The 25529-nt window shown below is 43.5% G+C and overlaps 2 protein-coding genes across 5 annotated transcripts in view; both read left to right on the top strand.

Annotated features, from left to right (window-relative positions):
• Positions 1-25529, top strand: part of GRM8 (glutamate metabotropic receptor 8) — a 552158-nt gene that overhangs the window by 164124 nt on the left and 362505 nt on the right. The gene's annotated exons all lie outside the window — the stretch shown is intronic.
• On the top strand, positions 17849-19751 carry LOC310825589 (zinc finger BED domain-containing protein 5-like). Its single transcript, XM_083699454.1, has 2 exons — positions 17849-18854; positions 19658-19751. The coding sequence occupies exons 1-2, from the start codon at positions 17859-17861 to the stop codon at positions 19685-19687; spliced, it is 1026 nt and encodes a 341-aa protein (XP_083555580.1). The 5' UTR covers positions 17849-17858; the 3' UTR covers positions 19688-19751.

The raw sequence follows: 25529 nt of genomic DNA, 5'->3' as shown, positions 1-25529 counted from the left end.
CCCCTGAGAACTACGTAGCCAGTGAGAGCACATGCCACCTCACTGAACATTATGTCACTCTGCTTGGCTGCTAAGCAACACCTCCACCCCACCTCCCTTCTTTGCTAGTTGACTTCAACACTGATGCAATTAATTCTTAAATTACAAGGTGAATAATCCCTGCTGTTCAACTTCCAACACCCTTCACTTGATTGCCATTGCACTCGGGCTCGCTTCCTCAAACTCAGCCCTCCAGATGTTTTGAGACTACAATTCCCATCATCCCTGACCACTGGTCCTGCTAGCTAGGGATCATGGGAGTTGTAGTCCCAACAACAGCTGGAGGGCCGAGTTTGAGGAAGCCTGCACTAGGGGAATGAATGCACAATTGGGGCTGTAGCTCCATTGTATTCTGCATCTGCTACCCTGCAGCACTTTTACAAGGGAGTAAGCCCCACTGAGCTAAGGCCCACTGGGCTAAGATCCCTCCAGGCTGCTGGGTGGTGGTTGTTTTATGCGGGTGTATTTTTGCCTCACTGATAGTACATTAGTGGTGTATTTATACTCGACCATCTGTTCACCCTTACACTTTATTAGCTGTTCTACAATACTTCCCCAATTATGCATCCTGCATTATTGCTGTCCAGAGGGACAATCTTGTGTTGTAATGGAATAAAAGCAGAAGAACCACCCCCCTCCCTCTCAGAATGTTTATGGTATGCAAAGTTACAGCCTCTCATCAGGAAGCTATGGGACATTACTGACTGGAAATAAAGCAATACGGCCATCCCAAAACTTGCAGGTGCAAATGGCTTTCAGATCACGATTGCGTGCAACTGGCTTTGATACCGCCATGAGCACAAATAATCGTGGGTGCACAATAAAAAAGGACATCTGGAGGGGCTCCTTCTGGAAAAAAAAATGCTTAAGATCGTGAGGTCACTGTTCAGTTGGCCAAATGTCTAATTCTTCTTCTGAGTTTGTTTGGAAAGCTAAATGTCAGCGAAATTCCAGGATTGCCTTTGTAAATGAAAATTATTTTTCTTAAATTCTGAAAGGAGAAATATGATCTTTGTTATAAAACTGATGGAGGACAAAAATGGGATTTCTGAACGTCTGTGTGCTTCAGGCTTGTTGGGAAGCCCCTCTGGCTGACATGGTCTTCAGTTCTCTCTAGGGTGTGGGGAGGTCAAAATCAACCCAAAGGTTTTCTTCAAAGAAAGAAAACAAACTTGTTTTCTCCTGGATACGGTTTTTAATTGCTTAAGTATATATATGCATTTACTTTTTATGGAATGCTTTCAAAATACACAGGAAGCTGCCATGTCTGACCATTGCTCCACGAAGTTCAGTACTGAATTGAAATACTTTATTGTCACTTGTACAACTTGTATGCAGTGAGATTACGCGAGCACCCCCACTCAGCGCTCTTAGTCTTAATTCCCCTCGTTTACTGATGTACACCCACCAAACCCGAAAGTCAGTTGCCCTGTTGTTACCTTTTCATTCAGCAGCCTAACAGCCCACGGATAGAAGCTGTTCTTTACCCTGTTGGTGCGACTAATCATGCTTCTATATCTTCTGCCCGAGGGCAGGAGATCAAGAAAGTGCTGGCCAGGGTGTGAATCATCCCTGAGAATTTTCCTCACACTCCTGAGGCAACGTTCTTCCATGATGTCATCCAGTGGATTCACGGGACAGCCCATAATATCTTGTGCTGTATTCACCACCCTCTGTAGGCACTTCCTATCAGCTGATGTCAAACCAGCATACCACACCGTGATGTAGTATGAAAGGACACTTTCTATTGTGGACCGGTAGAAGGAGATCATCAAATGTTGATTGACATCGTTCTTTCACAATACTCCGAGGAGAAGGAGTCTCTGTTGGGCTTTCTTAACCACCTGCCTTAAAGCACCAGCCTTCTTCAACCAGGACTACAACTTTGCCATGGATTGGCTGGACACAGAGGAATGGTGGGAGCAACTAGCTTGGGAACCGCCAAGGGAAGAAGGCTCAGAGCCCGGGGAGAGGTGGTGGGATGACAATGCATGGCCAGAGAGAGAAGACTGAGAAGAGGTGGTGTTGGAAGCTGAAGGGGTAACAGGGCTTAGTGAGCTGGGAGAGTCTTTGGCAGAGAGAAGTCAAGAATCAGAAGCTGGCAAGTGGGACGATGGAGTTCAAGAGGCAGAGATGAGTCAGTCTAGTGAAGAGTCAAGGCTGTCTCCCCTTCCTGCTGTGACAAGCCCCTTGGTGTTTCTATCTTGGAAAGACCTAGGATATGCTGCTCCTGAAAGAAAGCATATGCTGCTCCTGAAAGAAAAGAAAGCCCATGATTTTTGTTCTAAAAAGAAAAAGATCAAGAAGAGAAGCAGACATAACATATAAAAGATTTAGGGAAAGAAATACACATGACACACGTTTTACCAGGCTTATTTCAATAAGGGGGGTGGGAAGGAGAAGAAAAAATGAGTGGAATAGTCAAAGCAATTTTCACAAAAAGCCATAATAGCTGGTTCGAATTCCCATCAGGCATTTTTAGATTCAAGTCCAGAAATGGAGTCTCTGTTTCCTCGGTACATGATGTTCAGAGAAAAATGAATTTATCCTCTACCTCCCCCCACCCCCAAACTGGTTAGAGAGTTCTCTGCTTCCTTTTTTCACCCTGGCGCTAATCGAAAAATAGGCTTCCTAATTCATTGATCTTCGTTGACTATGGATCCAATAGAACCGGCGATATCCAACTAAGCAGAATTGCTGTATGTTAAATAACTTGGGCTACTTAAATCTACTGATTTCAGTAGGTTTGCTCTGAGTATGACAGATGCTGGATATCAACCAAAGTTTAGAAGCTAATGAGGTCTTTACCAGAGACTTGTAAATTAAGCTTGCTTATTGATTTTAGGCACATCAGGTAATAAGGGATTTGGCTAGCATTATTGTATGAACATTCATTCTTTTCCATGTATCATCAAAAGGTTTTGTGCAACTCATGCATATCAGCATTTATTTGCTTATTTTAAAAACACAACCATGCATATATATAGTTTTTCGTCTAAGGATCTCAAGGCAGTGAAATGATTCTTCTTCCTGCCATTTTATGCTAACAGCTACCCTATGAGTAGGCTAGTCTCAGAGATAAGGATGGCTATGTTCTACCTCCACTGTCAACGGAAGTTCGTCCCTGGATACCAGTGGCTGGGAAATGCGTTTGGAGGAGAATGCTGGTGCATTTACATCCTTTCTTATGGACTTCCCACAGGCATCTAGTTGGCTACCAGGAGAACAGGATTACATGGACCTTTGGCCTGATCTAGCAGTGCTCTTCCTATGTTCCTATGGCTGGCCTAGCGGGATGTGGGTGGCACTGTGGTCTAAACCACCGAGCCTCTTGGGCTTGCCAATCAGAAGGTTGGCGGTTTGAATCCCTGTGATGGACTGAGCTCCCGTTGCTCTGTGCCAGCTCCTGCCAACCTAGCAGTTCGAAAGCACGCCAGTGCAAGTAGATAAATAGGTAGATAAATAGGTAAAGGGTGTTTCTGTGCGCTCTGGTTTCCGTCATGGTGTTCCGTTGCACCAGAAGAGGTTTGGTCATGCTGGTCACATGACCCGGAAAGCTGTCTGTGGACAAACAGCGGCTCCCTCGGCCTGAAAGCGAGATGAGCATTGCAACCCTATAGTCACCTTTGACTGGACTAACCATCCAGAGGTCCTTTACCTTTCTACCTGTGGCTGGCCTACTGTTCATAGTTGAATGAAGAGCTAAGCCTGGGACTCTCTAGCCCTAGATCGACATTCTGATCTGTAAACAACTCTGGCTCTCATTTCGCTTCAGAAGTATGTGTCTCCACAAGTTGTTGTTTTCCAATCAAAGAGATGCTTTTTATGGACGGTATTTTTCTGAACATAAGAGCTACTGGAGTATAAAATTGTCACCCTGCCCCCCAATTTCAGCAAAATGGGAGGATAAAAGAGCTGAAATTCAGAGCCACTATAACATGGGATATAAGAAGTAGCTACAAAGAGAGTTGCCTGCAAGTCATCAGATGCCAAAGTCCCAGATAGTGCCGCCTTCAGGATATAGAGCAGGGGTCAGCAACATGCAGCCCATGGGCCAGATGCAGCCCACAAAGACCGTTTTACCAGCCTATGAGCCATGCCTGAATCGAGCCACCCACTCAGCGAGTCCCCTGCACACTGCGCTAAACCAGCGCAGCACGGCATGGGGACTCACCAAGCAGGGCCAGAAAACGCATCTGCACATGCGCAGATATGGGAAATCTGCCTCTGCACAGGCACAATTTCCAGCATCTGGGGATGCGCAGAAGCAATTTTCGGTGCCGTGGACATGCACAGACGCGCTTTCTGGCATCGTGCTGTGCCAGTCTGGCCCACAGACAATCTCCGTGGGGGTGATCCAGCCCATGGCCGATAACCTTGCCGACCCCGGATATAGAGAGTCCTTGGGCAACGTATTATCTGTGGTCTCTCTTAACGCTGCCCATTAATTCTCTTTTAATTCTCCTTCACTGTTCCTGGTCTGATATGTGAATGACCACACACCCATGCATCTTGCTGAAAGCGGAAGTGACCTGAAAATGTCACTGAAACGTCCCAAAAAGGAGTGGGTTGGGGGCCGTGTGTGAGGAACAGGGTGTTTGCAGGCTTTTTCAATGGGTACCTCAGAACTTAACCCCCATGCAGATCGGTCGCTGCCTGCACATTGTGATTTTGCTGATCACCTAGCCTTTGAGTTAATATTTCACTCTGTTCTGTTTAGTATCAGCGAGATGATTACCATTATTTTGGACACTGTCAATACTAGTCCTGAATATCCTTAACAGAGTTTGTCGTATTTTTGTGCAAAAATAACTGAATCTGGATTTACTTTAGACATGAAAATGCATTTATCTTACCAGTGAAACTAGCACTGGCAACTGCAGAATCCAAGCACAGAACAGGTTTGCTGAATGAGAAGGCCCCACATGTTTATATAGCAGAACATGTTTCAGTATAACATAGAAATCACTTATTAAGATCAATGCAATTTCAAAGGAAATAGGTCAGATAGGAATTAGGACCTGGTTGCATACACTGCTGGATTGCTTGTTAATCTCTATTCAGATGTTTTTTAAACCTAAAAATCCCTCAATCACAAATCTCATAATGAATTTCTTAATACACTAATCTTTCACCTTTGAAAATGAATTCAAATCTTGGTAAGATTACACATGCTAATTTACATTTAGGGACATTTGATAGTTTCCCCACAAAAGCCAAATTGGTGTTCAGGGCCTCAAAACAATATCTAATTCTGTATGGATAACTTGGTAGTAGAGATGATCTCCCAAATACAAATTCAGGGGCCAAGAATAATGAGAGTTGTGTTCCAGCAACACTTGGAGGACACCAGCTTGGTTCAGACCCTGCTCAAGGTGGCTTATAGCATGAACAAAATATATAACTGCAACATAACAAAAGTAGTCATAAGCAATAAATAAAGCATCCCAAAATACACAACCGAACTGAACACTTCTACCTAAATCACAATTAAAAATAAAGATACAGAACATCAACAGCAACAACCCCCACTCACAAAAATGCCCGAGCAGAAGAGTCTGTTCAGCAGCCTCAGTTTTTGTAGCTGGAGTCAGTCATGACCCTTCCCCCTGGGCCAGGCGGAAAAGAAGACTCACCTCCAAGATGATCATAGCCAACAAGGAACTCCAAGAACAGTTTCCAGCAGCTACAGCTGTCCTCTGCCCTTCAGCCCTGGTTGTGTTCTGCAAAGTTCTTACAGTGAAAACTCATTGTTCATTCTCTCTCTGTTTAGAGAAACATCACAGGACAGCGCTGAAATCTTTCTTCAGAACCTGCAGGTATCTTTCCTTCTCCACCCTCTTTGTTCTCTTGATCTATAGCAGCTGCACCAGAAGCTCAGAGAGAGACTCCCAGATTAGCAGCCTTAATCTGCTCTCCTTCTGAGTAGCTAGATAGTATTGCACTGTCAGAGGTGAAACTTAATGTTGTTGTTTAGTCGTTTAGTTGTGTCCAACTCTTCGTGACCCCATGGACCAGAGCACGCCAGACACTCCTGTTTTCCACTGCCTCCCGCAGTTTGATCAAACTCATTCTGGTAGCTTCAAGAACACTGTCCAACCATTTCATCCTCTGTCGTCCCCTTCTCCTTGTGCCCTCAATCTTTCCCAACATCAGGGTCTTTTCCAGGGAGTCTTCTCTTCTCATGAGGTGGCCAAAATATTGGAGCCTCAGCTTCAGGATCTGTCCTTCCAGTGAGCACTCAGGGCTGATTTCCTTAAGAATGGAGAGGTTTTGTCTTCTTGCAGTCCATGAGACTCTCAAGAGTCTTCTCCAGCACCATAACTCAAAAGCATCAATTCTTTGGCGATCAGCCTTCTATTTAACTCTCCTGCAATTAGAAATGTAGTCATCTATGCATTGGAACAAAGAAAAAACCACACACTTGTGGAACCTCTAGACTGACTATATGGTTGGTGTAACACATAACTTCCTCATTGTCTGTTGTTTCAAATACATTCAAAAAATATTATGTCGGGGCCAGAAGGTGCTATTTTTCATGACAGTGAACTTCTCCCTTGTTCTCTTAGAATGGCAATGGCACCCACCTGAGAAGTGACGGAGCTGAGGGATAGTGATTTGGTTACCCCTGATTTAAGGCATAATCTACTAGAAAGTTATCTTAGGTTAACCATGAGGTTGGTGGTTTGAGCCCACCCAGGAATGGCTGTGGGTAGGAAGATTGCATTCCAGGGGGTTGGACTAGATGATTCTTGGGTCCCATTCCAACTCTCCAATTCTATGATTCTAAGTTCCATTGAAATGAATGGGTCCTATGCCAGAGTATTAATGTGCTTTTCAGTCATTTCAGTGGGTCCTGCGCAGGGGAACACCTGAAGGGTGGGGTTGCATTATGATCTCAGCTACTGCGTTGTTTATTTCCCCCAGACAAACCCACAGCTGGAATTTTCAGAGATTTTTCCTGCAATGTAGGCCATTTGTTAAACCCTTCCCTCTGTTGTATAAGTAAAGTGAACTTGTGATAGGTTAAGTACAGCTGAAGTATGGGGATCATTCATCAAACACAGTCGTAAGAGGGAAAAAGATTGAATAACATTTTTTTTTCTAGACCTGCTGTTTTTGTCCATTAATCTTGTTAATTGCTGAATGCGCCTTTTCAGCATCCGCAGCTAATGAAATTAGAGTTTATAACAGAATCTTTTTGCGTGTGATATTTTTAGGTGCTATACATCTCTTGATTTAATATAGTTCCTGCTTTATTCTACATTCACCGTTGATGTAGCAAATGTTGCTCGGATGGGGCAGAGGGAGGGAGGCGATGACACTTGTTAATATTCACATCTCCTTGTTTGAAAGCTATCGGAAGTAGATGGAGGGGGAATGCAGTGTCATATATAGTCTGCCATTAGGCTCCTGGCAAACTAAAAGCTTTACTTTGAGACAGCAGCTTATTGCTCTCATCCAGACAAAACAAAGAAGAGAAATGTCTTTGTCAGGAGAGAGGGAAGGAAATGGAGAACCTGGGTGATTTACTATAAAAGTATAAGAGCTCCATTCTAGGGTAGGAATGCTTCCCTTAAGAATCAAGACAGATACTCCACTAAAGAAAGATGGCTTCATCTCAGAAATATAAATGTATAACATCCTAAAGGATATCATTTGTAAAGGGCAGACCAAAACACTTCACACCATTGCAATTTGTGAGGACAGTCAGGGATGTTTTCATTCAAATAACATTTGGATCCATTATTATTATCATGGCACCAAGAACAGTCTCGGACATTTTGGAGTCTGAGGCAGGGCAGGAGAGGCTCCTGCCCTCCCATCCAAATGGAGGTACCTGCTATACATTGAGGTGATTACTGCTTCTCCCCCACCCTGGCAGCAAAAATACAACAAAGATAGACAACAATTTGCTGCCATTTCATGACACTCAAAACCAGCTGTCTGGGGCAGTACTTTCATGCTACCTAACGGTAGGGCCGGGCCTTCAGGTGCTGTCCCAGGTTCATGAAAAATGATAGTGGATAGTGCAGTCTGGATTATATTAAATCCAGTGTTCACGGTCTCCCACCAAGCCACTCATTGAACTGTGCCATTCCTCACAATTGGGCTTGGGCAATTGTGATGCGCCGGCTCTGAAGGGCAGGCAGAGGGCAGGGCCACCCTGGCCAGGAAGAAAGGGGGAGCAGAATGGAGTCCAAGGAGTCTTGTTTTTATATATGTTTTTGCTCCATGTTTTACTCCTGTCTTCTCCATTTAGCAGCTGGGACTGTGCATATATTTATAAGACTTTGTATTTTTGCCCCTTTCTAAAATTTATTTATTTGTATGTGTTTTTCTTTTGTAAATCTACCATAAAGGTAAAGGGACCCCTGACCATTAAGTCCAGTAGTGGACGACTCTGGGGTTGTGGCGCTCATCTCGTTTAACTGGCCGAGGGAGCCGGCGTTTGTCCGCAGACAGTTTTTCCGGGTCATGTGGCCAGCATGACTAAGCCGCTTGTGGTGAAACCAGAGAAGCACACAGAAACGCCGTTTACCTTCCCACTGGAGCGGTACCTATTTATCTACTTGCACTGGTGTGCTTTCGAATTGCTAGGTTGGCAGGAGCAGGGACCGAGCAACAGGAGCTCACCCCGTTGCAGGGATTCGAACTGCCGACCTTCTGATCGGCAAGCCCTAGGCTCTGTGGTTTAGACCACAGTGCCACCCGCACACCATAGAATAAAATAAAATTGGGATTAAGGGGTTTTCTCAAGACCATGGAGGTTGTGTGCACACTCACTATTCTTCTGATAGGAAATGCTCTGTGGAGGCGGGGGGCAAATACGGGGAGGGTCAGGAAGGGTCTGTTGGGGGGGGAGTGGGAAATGACCCTATTTCCCCCTGAGGAATGTTGGGGGGGTATGGCATCATGGACCACTGTTGCGAGATTGTTTATGGCCTCCAGCTCAGTTATGAATGAGGGTGGGAACGTATAAGAAATGTGCAACGTTTAATTTTCAGTGAATTATTTAGCATCTGTGTACTGCGAGACTCCCCGAAATGCTCCCGCAGTTATTCTACTGCTCCGTTTACCTTGCCAGCCGTGTTTTGCTCCTGTCTTCTCTGTTTAGTGGCTGGGATTGTGCAAATGCCACAGTAAAATCAACTGCTGCGGATTGTAAATGCCAGCATTTTAATTGCCCCTAGTATACAATGGGGTTTCCCATAGTGTGTGTAGAAAACGGTATGGAAGGAAGCTCCCCTGGGAAGTAACAAGATGAAGGGTTTCATCAGCCTGGCTTACCTGCTGCTGCTCAACAGGCATAGCAGTTGGTGTATTGTTCTGAAATATTCAACTAGGAAAAAGGAAAAAAGAACAAGTGAAAGGAGGTGGAAGACTAGATTTTGCTGGCTCCGTCTCTTTTGCACAAACATAACTTTAATGCCACTAAGTAAATTGTCAGCACAGCAGTGTGATTGGAAAGGCAGCAATGGGTTACTCTCGATTCAATGCAGAATTCTGTCAGAAGTGTAAATTCGCGTTTCATCGCGGGTCCTTGTCGATGAGTGAAAATGAAAACAAATGCTACAATTGCAGGTGGAAGGCTTCCCTTGGCTGGGTTAATGTTGTGGCATGACCACGTCATTGTGCAACTTTCGTTCCATTAGTGATTTTATTTGAACACATGTGCTGCAGTGATTTCAGCATTTTCAAGCTGGAGCAGAGCAGAGCTGGTCTGTTATTACTGTATGATGAAATTCCTGAAGGCACACTATTCTACTTATGCTTGCTAGCTATGGTTTAACCATTGAGCAGATCCTTTCTGCAATAAAGTAAAGAATCAGTACAGGGAGCTACTCAAACATAAAAATGCCAACACACACACACACACACACACACACACACGAGTCTAAATACGGTGTCCATCATTTTGCATGGGGTGAGCAGTTTGTGTCCCTTCTGCAAAGATAGCTAATTTATTATTGGGTGGTTTATTGGGTTATGCCCTAACTTCCTAGGATACTGACCATCAGAAAGCAGGTGCTTTTTGCATTTCATGGTTTTTCTTTTATGAACTGTTTGATTACTTTGCCGAATGGAATAAGGAAAAGCTTCATACAAATACTAATAAATGAACACATGAGCTGTGCTGGTTAGAGCATGGTGCTGAACTATCTCAGGTTAACCAGAAGGTTGGTGCTTTGAATCTACCCAGAGATGGCTGGGATTGTTGAACTAGATCAGGGGTCAGCAAACTTTTTCAGCAGGGGCCAGTTCACTGTCCCTCAGACCTTGTGGGGGGGGCGGACTATATTGGGGGGGAATGAATGAATTCCTATGCCCCACAAATAACCCAGAGATGCATTTTAAATAAAAGCACGCATTCTACTCATGTAAAAACACCATGCAGGCTCCACAAATAACCCAGAGATGCAGTTTCAAATAAAAGGACAAATTCTACTCATGTAAAAACACATTGATTCCTGGACCGTCCGCGGGCTGGATTGAGAAGGCGATTGGGCCGGATTTGGCCCCCGGGCCTTAGTTTGCCTACCGATGAACTAGATGATTCTCTGGGTCCCTTCCAACACTATGATTCCAGGACAAATCATAGCATGTCCGTGGAATGCTGAAGAAATCTTCTGTTTCCCACACATATGAACAACTGGGATTCCCATCTCTATTTTGTTTATTTAAAAAAAATTCTGTTATTTTGTCCGTGAGAAAGTGCTCATCTGCCGCTAGCTCCATTTCTGCATTAAGGCTGCTGCTTCATTCTGTAGCCCATTACGAGTGAAAAATACCAGTCTGACACATTCTCATTGAAATCCCATACCTGCTCCTCCTCCTGTTAGTGTCTATTACACCATTTCTCCTGTCTCTTTCATTTGTCCTTTACTCAGCCTCTCCCTTTTCACCCACTCCATTATATGTCTTAGTTACTGAAGATACTTAGTTCTCCTTGCTGTTCCCCCCTCCTGTCCCCCCCCCCATTCTGCCAGGAGACTGTCTTGTTCCTTTACTGAGATGTCACTCGTCTGCCACCTTGTCCTTTAATGAGCTTCTCATCTCTTATCAACAGCACAACATAACTATCTTGCCCTCCCCAAGGTTTCATTTTTCTCACCTGCACATTCTACTTTGCCATGTTTCCCTGTTAGCTATACCCAATGGTTCCTCCCTCCCCCCATTTTCTACTTTTAATGTGTTTGGGGGCTGAGCCATCCCTTATGCTGCTTCTTAGATCTGGGAATAATATGACAGTTCCTTCCAGCCCACTGTGACTAATCTGCTTTTTTTAAAACAACAACAACAACCCACAATTGTTGAACAGCCATATTCGCAAATCCTTAATCCACACTGATAAACTTTATCTCCACTCTCCAAAAGTTCATACCAATGACAAACTTAGTTGGTCCCAACAGTGGAGGAATGGCAGATGAAGATGATGGATTTTTGGGAGCTAGCCGACCTGACTGGAAGAGTCCATGACCAGCGGGAGGAGGAGCACCAAGAGGATTGGAAGAAATTCAAAGATTATTTAGCTTAATATGTTAAGATAACATAAATAGAATTACTTGAAAGTACCAAATAGGCCAGGGACGTGGGTGGCGCTGTGGGTTAAACCACAGAGCCTAGGGCTTTCTGATCAGAAGGTCGGCGGTTCGAATCCCTGCGACGGGCTGAGCTCCCGTTGCTCGGTCCCTGCTCCTGCCAACCTAGCAGTTCAAAAGCACATCCAAGTGCAAGTAGATAAATAGGTACCAATCCAGCAGGAAGGTAAATGGCGTTTCCGTGTGCTGCTCTGGTTTACCAGAAGCGGCTATGTCATGCTGGCCACGTGACCCGGAAGCTGCACGCCGGTTCCCTTGACGTATAAAGTGAGATGGGTGCCGCAACCCCAGAGTCAGCCACAACTGGATCTAATGGTCTGGGGTCCCTTTACCTTTACCAAATAGGCCTAGGATTTAAAAATCTGATGCTGTAAAATACTACGTTAAAGTTAAAATGAAAAGACAGAAAGATGTAATTTGACCAAGTAAATCTTATGTGAAAATAGTTTTGGAAAACTGCTACAATGGACTATATGGAAACTCAGCTAGGGGAATTTGAGGAAGTCATTTAAGAATGTTAAAAAAAATGGAATTATTATTGTAAGGATAAATATTTGTTTGTTTGTTTGAATGTTTGTTTGATGTTTTTTTTTCCCTTTTGTTTGATATAAAATTGGAAAATCAATATTTTCTTTTGAAAAAACCCAAAAAACCCAAACTTAGTTGGTCTCTAAGGTGCTACTGGAAGGAATTTTTTCATTATGCTTATTTATGGTATGGAAAAGTGAAAATTCATAAAGGATTCCACAATCATATAATAAGGACACCATTGTTTAAGGTATGGGAGAAATATAAAGAATTATTAGAACCCAAGACACCTTGGTGGCTATCACCTATAGAGGCATTATCATTAAAAGTATTGGGGGAAAAGGGAGACTGGTCGACATATAGAAAGTTGCTAGTAGAACAAGAAGGGAAATTAGAATTGAAAGAATATGACGAAATAAAGGAACATCTTCAAAGTTGGTTGCTCCACAGGCAGCTAAAAGATACAAAGGCTGATGGCTGTGTGGCCCAGGAAGAATTCCATGGTCCGCACTGGGAAGCCTGGAGGGCCACATTTGATGTTTACTTCCTATAGAGATAAATCTGATCATAGGTGGATGATTTTGGGTGAAAGGTTGAATAGGGAGGAGAGCACTGCCTGAGTGGAGTTCCATAGTTTTGCATTCTCCATCAGGGGGCCAGAACTGTGTGTGTGTTTGTCTTGCATAAAGGCTCCCTGAAGGCGAAGCTCATCCGAGCTGACAAGAGTTTTCTCCACACTGCGGTGATAAAGTAATTCACCATCCGAGGTACTTTCCCCACGAATGGCAATGTTTACAGCGAAGCTTTGATGAAATACTGGCTTAGCTGAAGTCCTTGAGCAGAAATGTCTGAAATACACTTCAATATAGTAAAGGAACATTTATAAATAGTTTATAAAGTGTTAATGAATGTTTAATAGATGTTTTATGAAATGATAAATTTGTCAGGCACACTTTCAGAGTGGAGCCCAACACATTAAAGGGTATTTTTTGAGTAGCATTTTCAACTCAGGCTACCCACACAGGATTCCCTCCTGAGCCATGGTGACTAGGCCTGGGCAAGGGCTGGTTTGAGGGCAAGAGGGTGATCGTGCCTCCCATAATATATCACAGGTGGGGCTTGCCTGCTCCTTATCTTCCTTCTCCACTGCTGCCTTCCTCCCTGTGCTGAGCATGACAGAGGCAGGAGTGGGAGTGATGACAGTTTCTTTCTTTCTTTCTTTCTTTCTTTCTTTCTTTCTTTCTTTCTTTCTTTCTTTCTCGAAATTTCTGTTTTACAATTTAAAATACTCATTTTAAATCCTTAAGATATCAATGACTTCCTTTCTTCTCTTTCCATGCTTCATTTTACATATCATAAAGCCCTGCGTATTTTACAAAAACTATACCATTTGCTTACACTGTTGCTTAATTTACCTTAATGCTGCCAGTGTTTTCAGCTGTATTTAATTATTTCCCATATATTCAATAAACATTTCCCAATCTTCTTTAAACATATGTTCTTCTTGTTCTCTTATTTCTGTATGTTAAGTCTGCAAGTTGTGCATATTCTGTCAGCTTAAGTTGCCATTCTTTTTTGGTTGGGACCTTGCTCATTTTCCATTTGGGGGTTAACAGAATACGGATCGCAGTTGTTGCATACATAAATAATCTTTTCTGACACCTGGAAATTTCAGTCTGGATTATCCCCAACAGAAAGGACTCTGGGTTTTTGCATGTGCACGCGGGGGGTGTGTGTGTTACTTTTAACATTGTTTTCAATTCATTATGGATCATTTCCCAATAGAGTGATGCCAGTTTCATCCCAGCTCCTCATGGGCTGAATATACCTCCCACCACTTTTCAACCTTGTGATGTATCACTATATTGCAGTGTTTAGCTGGTGATACATTGCAATGTTGAAAAGCTGTTATCGCCCAACCCTAATGGCGACTATGTGGCTCAGCATGGCAGATCTGGTAGAATGACAGTTTGTGACTCTCGGACCCCACTCTCACTGTTGAGTGGCCACCTGAGTGCTGCTACTGGCTACTTGACCCACTTCCTGGTGCCCTTCCTGTTATGTATTGAAGTACTCACCCTGGCCACCAGCAGTATCGTGTACAGTGGTACCCCAGGTTACATAAGCTTCAGGTTACAGACTCCACTAACCCAGAAATATTACCTCAGGTTAAGAACTTTGCTTCAGGATGAGAACAGAAATCGTGCTCTGGCAGCGCGGCAGCAGCAGGAGGCCCCATTAGCTAAAGTGGTGCTTCAGGTTAAGAACAGTTTCAGGTTAATAACGGACCTCCAGAACGAATTAAGTACTTAACCTGAAGTACCACTGTATATAGTTTTCACTCAGGTCCATGTCAGTTACACAAGGCGGGAAACTCTGGGTTGTTGTTGTTACAATATTGACAGCCGGCTGCCTATAAAAGCAGGCCGGCTGAGCTGTTTGCTGTTCAGTTCAGTTCCAGCTTACTATAAAGAACCACTTGGAGAAATCTCTGTGTCCAAAACCTAATACTTCCTCCTGCACCCCAGCCAATAGGTGCCTTCCAGAGTGTCTACCACATGCATCCTTCTGAGATATTGTTCCTCAGAGTGAGGCATTGTGGTTGAGGTAGTACAGTAACAGAGAGCTCCTGTGCTGCCTTGTTATAATTTCAGGAAATACTGTTTAAACAACAGTTGCTGCCATAGTGGACAAAAACAGCTCTGGTGCAATCACTCTTCTGGATGACATTGGTGACAATACAGTACCTTGTGGGAGATGTAATCCATTGGAGCAGTCAAGTCCAACATGGCGGCGCAAGCACTTGCAGCGGCTCGGCACTCCGAAGACCGGTTTTCAGTGAGTTGTGTTTTATTTTTATCTGTGAACTTATTGCTGCTATGGACTGTGAACACTCAGGGACAAGTAATTTATAGTCGTCAAGAGCTCTTAAGTATCGGCAGAGAAGGCTGCAGCCAGGAGGTCTCAACCTACAACATTCCAGCTGAGCTTATCAGAGAGCCTCCATATCTTGCATATCCTTGGGATACTCCCCTTGCTCTCCTGGCCAGAAAGAAAAGAAAACGGAGAGGGCGTAAGCAGAAGAGGGGCTGTAGGGCCGGACTACGAGTGAGGCTAAGTAAAAATCCTCACAAGCCTGCATTGCCAAGTCTCCTTGTATCAAATGTTAGATCTTTACCCAACAAGGTAGAGGAGTTGGAACTTATTACCTCTCGGCAGAAAAGTATCCGGGACTGCTGTGTTATGGTCCTTTTAGAGACGTGGCTGGATTCCTCCTTTCCACAGGGACTTTTGCAGCTAGAAGGACGCTCAGTAATTAGAGCGGATAGAACCGCCGAATCCGGGAAGAGCAGAGGTGGAGGAATTTGCGTTTATATAAATAACAACTGGAGCTCGGACATTAAACAAATGGACACGCATTGTTCTCCTGACTTGGAGTACCTAGTGGTGAAGTGTCGCCCTTTTTATTTGCCACGTGAGTTTAATGTTGTCATAATAACAGCGGTTTATATACCTCCCGATGCAAATACTACTACAGCTATGGGTCACCTGCTAACTGCTATTAGCAAACAGCAGCGGGCCCACCCGGATGGAGCATTTGTGGTTGCTGGTGATTTCAATCGAGCCGATTTAAGGACTGTGCTTCCTAAGTTCCACCAGTATGTTGATTGTCCCACTAGGGGGGGAAATACCCTAGACCGAGTATATAGTAACATCATGCATGGATACAAGACCAAGCCCTTGCCCAATTTGGGACAGTCAGACCACATATCCTTACTTATGATACCATCATATAGACCTCTTGTACGCAGAATTAGACCATCAACTAGAGAGATACGAGTGTGGCCAGCAGGTGCATCCGAGCAACTTCAAGATTGCTTTCGGAACACTGAATGGTCACTTTTTGTGGAGAATAATGTGGACACATACGCTTCAATAGTACTGTTCTATGTCAAAAGCTGCATTGATGTCGTTACTACCATCAAACAAATACGGGTGTTTCCTAACAACAAGCCCTGGCTAAACAGGGATGTGTATCTTCTGTTAAAGGCAAGAAATGCTGCTTTTCACTCTGGCGATGCGCAACAGTATAGAGAAGCTAGAGCCAAACTGAAAAAGGGCATTAGGGATGCCAAAGCTATGTACTGCCGGAGGATCGAAAAGCATTTTGAGAGCTCCGACCCTCGTCGAGTATGGCAAGGCCTGCGACAAATTACAGGGCAAAATATTAAAAACGAACTGGCTAGTAGCAGTGCGCACCTGGCTGATCAGCTGAATCAATTCTTCAGTCGTTTTGAGGTGGGAACTGGAACCACCGTCACTACAGCATTGGCTACCAGCACATCATCAGAAACTATTACTGATAAACAACCATTTTTATTACAGACCTCCGACGTACAACGTGCTTTTCGGAGCATTAATATTAGGAAGGCAGCTGGACCGGATGGAATTATGGAACGAGTTATTAGGGACTGTGCTGCAGAATTAGCTGGTGTATTTACGGACATTTTTAATCTATCCCTGTTGCAGGGTTCTGTCCCTACCTGCCTGAAGACATCGATTATAGTGCCAGTCCCTAAACAGTCAGTGGTGGTATCTCTCAATGACTACAGACCAATAGCCCTAACATCTGTCGTTATGAAATGCTTTGAGAGATTGGTGCTAGCTTATATTAAGGCTGGTCTTCCATCCACTCTAGACCCGTTCCAGTTTGCATACAGAAGAAATAGATCTACTGATGATGCTATTTCCATCGCTGTCCATACTGTACTGAGTCATCTAGAACGACAGGGAACCTATGCAAGGCTGTTGTTTGTGGACTACAGTTCTGCCTTTAATACAATTCTACCAGACAGGTTATTCCTTAAAATGACCAATTTGGGTATACATCAGAAGATCTGTTTATGGGTAAGGAATTTCCTGACCGATAGGCCGCAGACAGTGAGAATGGGACCTTACTATTCTTCTACTCTAGTATTAAGCACAGGAGCCCCTCAGGGGTGTGTGTTAAGCCAGTGTTTCCCAACCGGTGTTCCGCGGCACACTAGTGTGCCGCGAGACGTTGCCTGGTGTGCCGTGGGAGGGAGGCGGGCGAGTCGGGCGGCGAGAGGCGGGGCGGCGGCGAGCACACGTGGGGCGGCGAGCGAGCTCCCTCCCACATCCCATCGCCGCTCACTTCGGCCTACTGGGCTGTCGCAGGCGGAAGGCCTGCGCATGCGCGAGGTTTTCGCGCCTTCGGGATTCCCTTCACACCTTCCTCCTCCCGGGTCCTTGAGAGCGCGGGAAGCGGCAGCGCGAGACCGGCGTTGAGACAAAAACGCAAAGTTCCATTCAGGGCTCCCCTTTTGCCTCGTCGTCTCACAGTTTGGAAGATAGCAGCTCTCCAAATTAATAGTCCTCTTTGAATAGGCGGGGCCTGAGCGTTCCACCAATTTAGGCCTCCTGCCGGGATGTGATATGGCTCCACCTTCCTCAAGGTGGTTCTGCTTTTAAATAATTTCCACCCTGTCACCATGAGGACTAGCAACTTCTTTTCGTAAAATATAAAATCGCTGCTCCTTGCTCTCGTGAGACTGTGTGTTTTAATTCGAAAAGGGTGTTCCGTGTACATTTGTGCGAGCTGTGCTGTAAAAAAAAGGGGTCTGTATCCGTTTGTCAGTGGCAATTGGATGGCCGGATACTGCAGTGATGGAAAAGTTTTTGAAAAGAAAAGAACTGGACTCTAAACAAAATTTGGAGCCAGATGAGAGCCCAAGTATGAGTGGGCATGAAAAGAAAGCAAAGATGGTTAGCTCAAGCAAATTCTCTGGCACAAGGCAATATAGCGAAAGCTATATTTCATTTGGATTTACTTTCACCGGAGATGCAAACCAACCAACTCCACTGTGCGTGGTGTGTGGTGAAAAGCTAGCTAACAGCGCTATGGTCCCAAGCAAACTTAAACGCCATCTCCAAACGAAACACCCTTCGCTTCAAAACAAGAATGCGGACTATTTTGTTCGCCTGCGTGAAAACACGGAGAAACAGGCAACTTTCATGAGACAAACCTCAAAGGTAAATGAAAGAGGTCTTAAAGCTAGCTATCACGTTGCTGAACTTATAGCCAAGTCAAAAAAGTCGCACACTGTGGCAGAGACATTAATACTTCCCGCCTGCAAAGCTATTGTAGAGGAGATGCTCGGACCTGAAGCAGCTAAGGAAATAGCCAAAGTCCCTCTCTCAAACAACACAATTTCCAGACGTATTAATGACATGTCTGCAGACATTGAAAGTGTGGTTTTGGAAAAGATCCATAGCAGTGAGAAATTTGCATTACAACTTGACGAGTCTACTGATATCAGTGGACATGCTCAACTCTTGGCCAATGTGTGTTTTGTTGATGGTGATGCAATTAGAGAAAACTTCTTTTTCTGCAAGGCATTGCCAGAAAAAGCAACAGGAGAAGAAATTTTTCGGGTCACATCAGAATACCTTGAACAAGGAGGACTTAAGTGGGAAAACTGCACAAGTGTCTGCACTGATGGAGCTGCAGCCATGGTCGGGCACACCAAAGGCTTTGTAAGCAGAGTGAAGGAAAGAAATCCAGATGTGATTGTTACGCATTGTTTTTTGCACCGTGAGGCCCTCGTAGCCAAGACTTTACCAGCAGACCTAGTTCATGTGTTGGATGATGTTGTGCGCATGGTAAACTTTGTAAAGTCACGACCCGTGAAAAGTCGCATATTTGCAGCTTTGTATGAGGAGATGGGAGCGAAGCATAAAACCTTGCTGTTTCATACGGAGGTCCGGTGTGTTTCTGACAAATGAGAGGTCAGATTACGCAAAGCTGCTTGCAAGTGATGAGTGGTGTGCAAGGCTGGTATACTTGGCAGATATATTTCATCATCTGAATGAACTGAACACACAAATGCAAGGCCGAAATGAAAACCTGCTTACAAGTACAGATAAAATAAATGGATTCCGTTCAAAGGTACAACTCTGGCATCAACACGTGGAAAGTGGCAATCTTGAAATGTTCACACTCACCAAGCAATGGCAAGGTGTTCACACTGCTGCACTGTGTGAGATAATAGGTAAACATTTAAAAACTCTCGAGGGGAAGTTGTCATTTTATTTCTCTTCAGTCTCCACTGAATGCCTTGACTGGGTTAGGGACCCTTATAGCTCAGCATCAGTTGGTGGAAAGGACATGACTTTACAGGAGCAGGAGGAACTAACTGAACTGAGACAAAATCGTGGTTTCAAGCTAAGATTTGCTGATCTACCTTTGGACAGTTTTTGGTTGGAAACTGCCAAGGAGTTCCCCCTTCTGGCAAACAAAGCTATTTTGACATTGCTCCCATTTTCCACTACATATCTCTGTGAGTTGAGCTTTTCAAGCATGATTGCTATAAAAACTAAATACAGAGAGAGACTGAGAGCTGTTGACGAAGAGCTACGTGTGTGTCTTTCTTCGATTCCAGCCAGAATATCAGCTTTGTGTTCAGCCAAACAGGCCCAGGTTGCGCACTGAATAAAGTATTTTATAATTTTTCATATTTCTGTTTACTTACTATTTCATAATAAAGTAATTATAAAATACTTTCTTTGTGTTTATTTGATTCCTATTAAAGAGAGTTACTTTATATATAGTCAATATAGGCACAGAGTTAATTTTTTAAACATTTTCTAATGGTGGTGTGCCTCAAGATTTTTTTCATGAAACAAGTGTGCCTTTGCCCAAAAAAGGTTGGGAAACACTGTGTTAAGCCCCTTTCTCTATTCCCTGTACACATTTGATTGCACCCCACTGTATAAGTCCAACACAATCATCAAATTTGCGGATGATACAACAGTGGTGGGGCTCATTAGTGAGAATGATGAGGCTGCTTATAGGAAAGAAGTACAGGGGTTAATTCAATGGTGTAAAGAAAATAATCTTATGCTTAACACCAAAAAAACCAAAGAACTCATAATTGATTTTAGGAGAAAGAAAAGTGTATTTTTACCATTGCACATAAATGGCGAGGAGGTGGAGAGGGTTGGTAGTTTTAAATACCTGGGCATTTACATCTCTGAGGACCTCTCATGGACTGCAAATATTAATATGGTTGTGAGGAAGGTGCAGGGGAGGTTGTATTTCCTGAGAATGCTCAGGGGATTGAATCTATCTCAGCACCTACTTCTGTCCTATTATCACAGTACCATTGAGAGTGTCTTAACCTATAGTATATTATCGTGGTATGGGAGCAGCTCTGAAATGGATAAAAAAGCTTTACAGAGAATAATTAAAATTGCCCAGAATGTTATTGGGCTCCAACTACCAACCCTGGATGAGATCTTCACATCTCGCAGCTTGAAGAAGTCACACAATATCCTGAGAGATCCCACCCATCCTGCTCACAACCTCTTTGAACTGTTGCCTTCGGGCAGAAGATACAGGACAATGAAAACACGAACCACACGCCTTCTGAATAGTTTCTATCCAAGAGCTCTGATTGCACTAAATAATGATCTCAGGGCCAGTTGTAAGAAATAGCAAGCAGTGAGTAGTAAGGAATGAGATAGGTTTTAGGTTATGCTATGCTTCTAATAGGTTATGTTATATTCTGGATTATGTTATGTTCTAATACATTATGTCTGAATAGGATGAGAGTGTTGGAGATACGTGCGAATGTGTATGTGAATCCGGTCTTGGGTGTTTGATTTTCGTTGTTGTGTATACTGTGTATATACGGACAATGACAATAAATTTATCTATCTATCTATCTAACATTCCTTGTTTCCCTAGTGTGGGCACAGGCAAGGGGATGTTACTCCAGTCAGTATAACTTCCTGTTCCACTGGTCTGGAGCATCCTCCCCCTGCATGTGATGGGAGGCAGCATGGTGTAGTGGTTAAGAGCGGTAGTCTCGTAATCTGGTGAACTGGGTTCAATTCCCTGCTCCTCCACATGCAGCTGCTGGGTGACCTTGGGCTAGTCACACTTCTCTGAAGTCTCTCAGCCCCACTCACCTCACAGAGTGTTTGTTGTGGGGGAGGAAGGGAAAGGAGATTGTTAGCTGCTTTGAGACTCCTTAAGGGTAGTGAAAGGTGGGATATTAAGTCCAAACTCTTCATCCTCCTCCTCTCTCTTGCTCTCCTCTCTTGCTTGCTGCTCTTTTGCTGCCATGCTGCTTTCCTGCAGCCATTTTGTTCTCTTACTGTAATTTTGCTGTCTGCTGGCTCTCAGCCAGCTGCACATGAGCTCAATCTCCATGTGACACGAACTCAGTTTGTTATGTAACTACTAAGTGAAGCCTGCCTTTCAGGGATTGAACTGTGAACTGAAATGTGAGTAAACTACTTGTTACTTTTAAGGAAAGACTCTTGTGTCTTTATTCTTCTAAGAGGGATAAAAGGGGACACCAGGAAAAGTCCAATCTGCTTAACTAAAAAGATTCAAACGAATCTGCAAACTAGCTTCCTGTTATATTGAAGGGAATCTGCTCTGCTACATCACTCACTAGCGTGAGTGAAGGAAGAATGATACTTATTCAATATATCCTCTCCTACTATCCTTAACATTCCCAAACCTTGCACTGAAGAACTCTTTTTAACACCTATATATTGCTTGATCGAGGAAGCTCTTGGTCATTGTTACCATTACGAATAATAAGAATTAAAAATTCAATAAATATAGAATAATGGGCAACTTCTGGCCGTAGGGTGAACTCATGGGATCATTTCAGATAGCGAAATGAAGCCACAACCTGCATTGTATCTCTTCATTCTCCCATAGTAGTGATTTTGTCTCAGAATAACCCTTTGTGTAGTACAACTGCTGTTAAACCATGCTTTTGAAAATTATTGAAAAATTAAAGCCTGCCATGTTGTAAATAAATATGTATCAGCCTGTGTGTTCAGAAGAAAGCATTCACTATGAAGAAATGGCACCTCTTGCAAATTTCCCTGTCAAAAACAGTACCATAATGTCATTTCTCCCATTGGTAGAAAACAGTTATTAGTATTTGCCTATTGTTGATTGCTTTCCATGCTATGCCTATGCACATGAGTAGAGGGTATTCAAGTCCAGTAAAAACACACTGCTGTACTAGCAAGATTTCCCCTGCTGAAAAATCTAGCCAGTCTCCTGCATTATTTTTTAGTGTTTTAGAGGAGAATTACGGCTTGTTTCAGGTGACTCAAGGAAATATTGATTACCTTTGTCAGGTCTTCAAGTAAAGCAATTTTAAAGAGATTTTTTTATAACCTCAGAAGATATTATTACTTTTTTTGCACACACCAGCTAATTACTTTATACATCATCTAATGGCATGTAGAGGTGAGATGAGCATAAAAAGGGAAAGAAACTCTTGCAGTGGCCGAATAATTTCCTTGTATTGCTCTATATAGTATCGTTCCAGCTTACAGTTTTGGCTTGCAGCCACCCAGGGACTTGAAAACTATGTAATTCCTGCCTTAAAATACCTGGAGGCTTGGAATTTTTTCATATTAGCTCAGTACTGCTAAATTCCTCAGGGACTCTTCCAGTGCCTTGTCTTCCTTAGTCTTGAGATGGCATGTCTAAATCTTGGCTTTCTCAGGGGAGGAATCATTTACCCCCAATGAACAAGCAAAAACCGAGACAAAACCCACCAGCACAATTCTGTGTTATGACATTTACCTTGTGTTGCTCTGAAAACAACAAAAAGAACAAAACAGCTGTAGTATTAACCAAATGTTTGTGTTTCAGAAAGGCACAGCCCTTCAGTTCAAGGCCGGTGAAGTACTATTTATTTATAAAAAAATAGTTATATACCACTATTATTTTTTAAAAAATCTGAACGGAAAGTATACTTTTCCTACAAAAGGGTTCCTGAGTATGCTAAAGCTATCCAATATTAGAAGCGCCGAGGAAACCATAAAACCATACAAAAATGAATATACAAAAAGTTAACATCAGAAATCAGCTAACTATTATGGGAAAATGTATTCTTAGTTGTCCGCATAAGCCTAACAGAGTTGAAACAGAAAGCACCAGACGAGTCGCTATTGGCAGAGTATTCCACAATTCTGGGCCAATGACACTAAAGGTTTCTTCTTGTTATCAAAGGAGCCTTGCCAATTCGGGGAATGACCAGCATCCCTCCTGCAGATAATTTCAGTGATTGAGCTGGAATCATCTTTAGCCGAAGGATGAGTAAGGAGAACGTTGAGTAAGAGATATGTTTTTCAACTGGTAGAAGGGTGAAGTAACTTTTACTCCATTACACTGGGAGTAAAGTTTACACCACATTGTTCTTCTTAAAAGAGTTGCAATCCAATGCTTGCCAAACCACTGGATGCTGGTGTATGAAGGTTAAAAGGGTGCTGCCTCAGGAACTTCAGTTTGATCTCAACCAGCCCCTACTAGGGCTGGGCAGCATCTGATTTTCAACCCTGCGATATATCACCAGCTGAAAATCATGATATATAACAATATATCACAATGTCTGAAATAAGGTTGGAAGTGTGTAGAGGCGAGCAGTAGGGCTGGGCGATATCTGGTTTTCAACTTCATGATATATCACCAGCTAAACATCATGGTATACTGATCTATCACAGTGTCTGAAATGAGGATGGCGCTATGTAGAGGCAATGGCTGGCTTCACTGTTTTCCCACATTGTGATTTTTGCATAGTATATACGCACACGTCTGCGCGCACACACACATCATGACTTGCAATATATTGCCAGGTCAAAAATTATGGAACCGATATCACAATATGGACTTCAAACCAGTTTTGGATGATAGTTTGATATATCACCCAGCCCTAGCCCCTATCTGCTTGCCTTGTTGTTGATAACCAGTCCAGGGGAAAGCACAGTCTGATAGCTTCCTCCTCCTGAGTTTTAGTGTTGTAGAACTCAGCAGGGAGGAGGATTGGGAGAAAACTAGAATTAGTTGCCTCTGCTGGTCATTGGCTTTGTCTCCACCTGCTGTTGGTCACCCTACCTTCCTCCCTAAAAGTCCCAATGGGCATCAGCTACCACCAGACAAAGGCCTCTCTACACCCATTGACTTTAGCAGAGATTTAAGACTGGTTCATCTGGAACACAACACAAAGCCACTTCTACACAGTGACTGGGACTCCACATTGCAGTGCTGATATAGGGTTGACCTTAATCACCAAGTTATTTCCTTGTAAGCCATGCTTCCAAACAAGCCTTAGGAGCAATCTTCTATTAATGTATCTAAATGTGTTCTGTTTGGCTTGAAACATCTGTCACCAGGCCCTCAACAGTGCTGGCTGCTGCTGCTGCTGTTTAGTGTTCAAATGTGAGGAAATTCCTTCAGAAAACAGAGTAAATGGCACGTAGCCTCTATGGAGAATAATGTGCAATAATTGTACTCGTCATCACACAACTGAACTGTGTTTCTGCCCTAGTAGTTTGGCACAAGATGTGAGCGATCCCCCAATTAGTAGATTGCCTCCACTCCAAATGTTTCTGGGAATCAGTTTTGTTGCAGCGTGAAAACGCATGCTTTGCCGGGTGAGATAGCACACAGGAAATAGCTCATCATGTGACGTGCCAGTCATGTGGAAGCAGGACACATGACTCCCTACATGCCAGCTGCAATGGGAAAAACAGTCTAATTGAGTGTTTCCCAAAGCTGGGTCTCCAACTGTTTTTGGACTGTTATTGTCTCTGTTATTGTCTCTCCTATCAAGAAGTCCATCTTCTTAGCCTCTTCTCTGCTGATGTGGGATGCTGTTCCTTCATGTGCCCCACAGCCACATGGAGAGCGCACTCTTGAGACAAATGAAAGTAATGAGGAGTATATCATGTAGCAAACTGGTTTCGTGTAGGTAGTGGCAGAAGAAATGCATCTTCAGGAATTATGAGTTCCTCGTCCATTTTTCTTGCTGCCAAAACACCACGATGCAAATATTGCAGCATTCTGCCAGAGCTACGTGAATGGATTGCTTTGTGGTTCCCTTGGGATTAATCCAGTGACACATATTGAAAGTTTTGTATGATTGATGGAGATGGTTGCCTGGTTGAGAAAGTAAGGACAAAACTGGCTAAGAGAGTGGGACTACAGGGGAAGTGGGCTTGATCCTGAGAGTTATGTTGCTAACAGATCACTGTTATTTATCTGGAGTTCATTATCATTCAGACAAACATTTGATTATCTAAATTACTAATAAATGCTGTTCCTTAAGTTGGATTGCTGTAGAGAATAATTACAGTTGTCAGCATGCCCTTTGACCCCATGGGCCACAGCGGTACCCAAGCCTCATAGAAAACAATCTCTTACTTGATTGAAGAATAAGAACTTGCTCTAAAAGCAACAGCAGGAAAAATGTGTATGTGCAAAATGTCCTGTAATGCTGATGGTGATGATGATGATAA

This window comes from Podarcis gaigeae (assembly GCF_964106915.1).
Source record: "Podarcis gaigeae genome assembly, chromosome: 10".
Classification (NCBI taxonomy): Eukaryota; Metazoa; Chordata; class Lepidosauria; order Squamata; family Lacertidae; genus Podarcis; species Podarcis gaigeae.
Note: the sequence above shows the minus strand (reverse complement) of the source record. Positions and strands in the feature narration are given on the sequence as shown.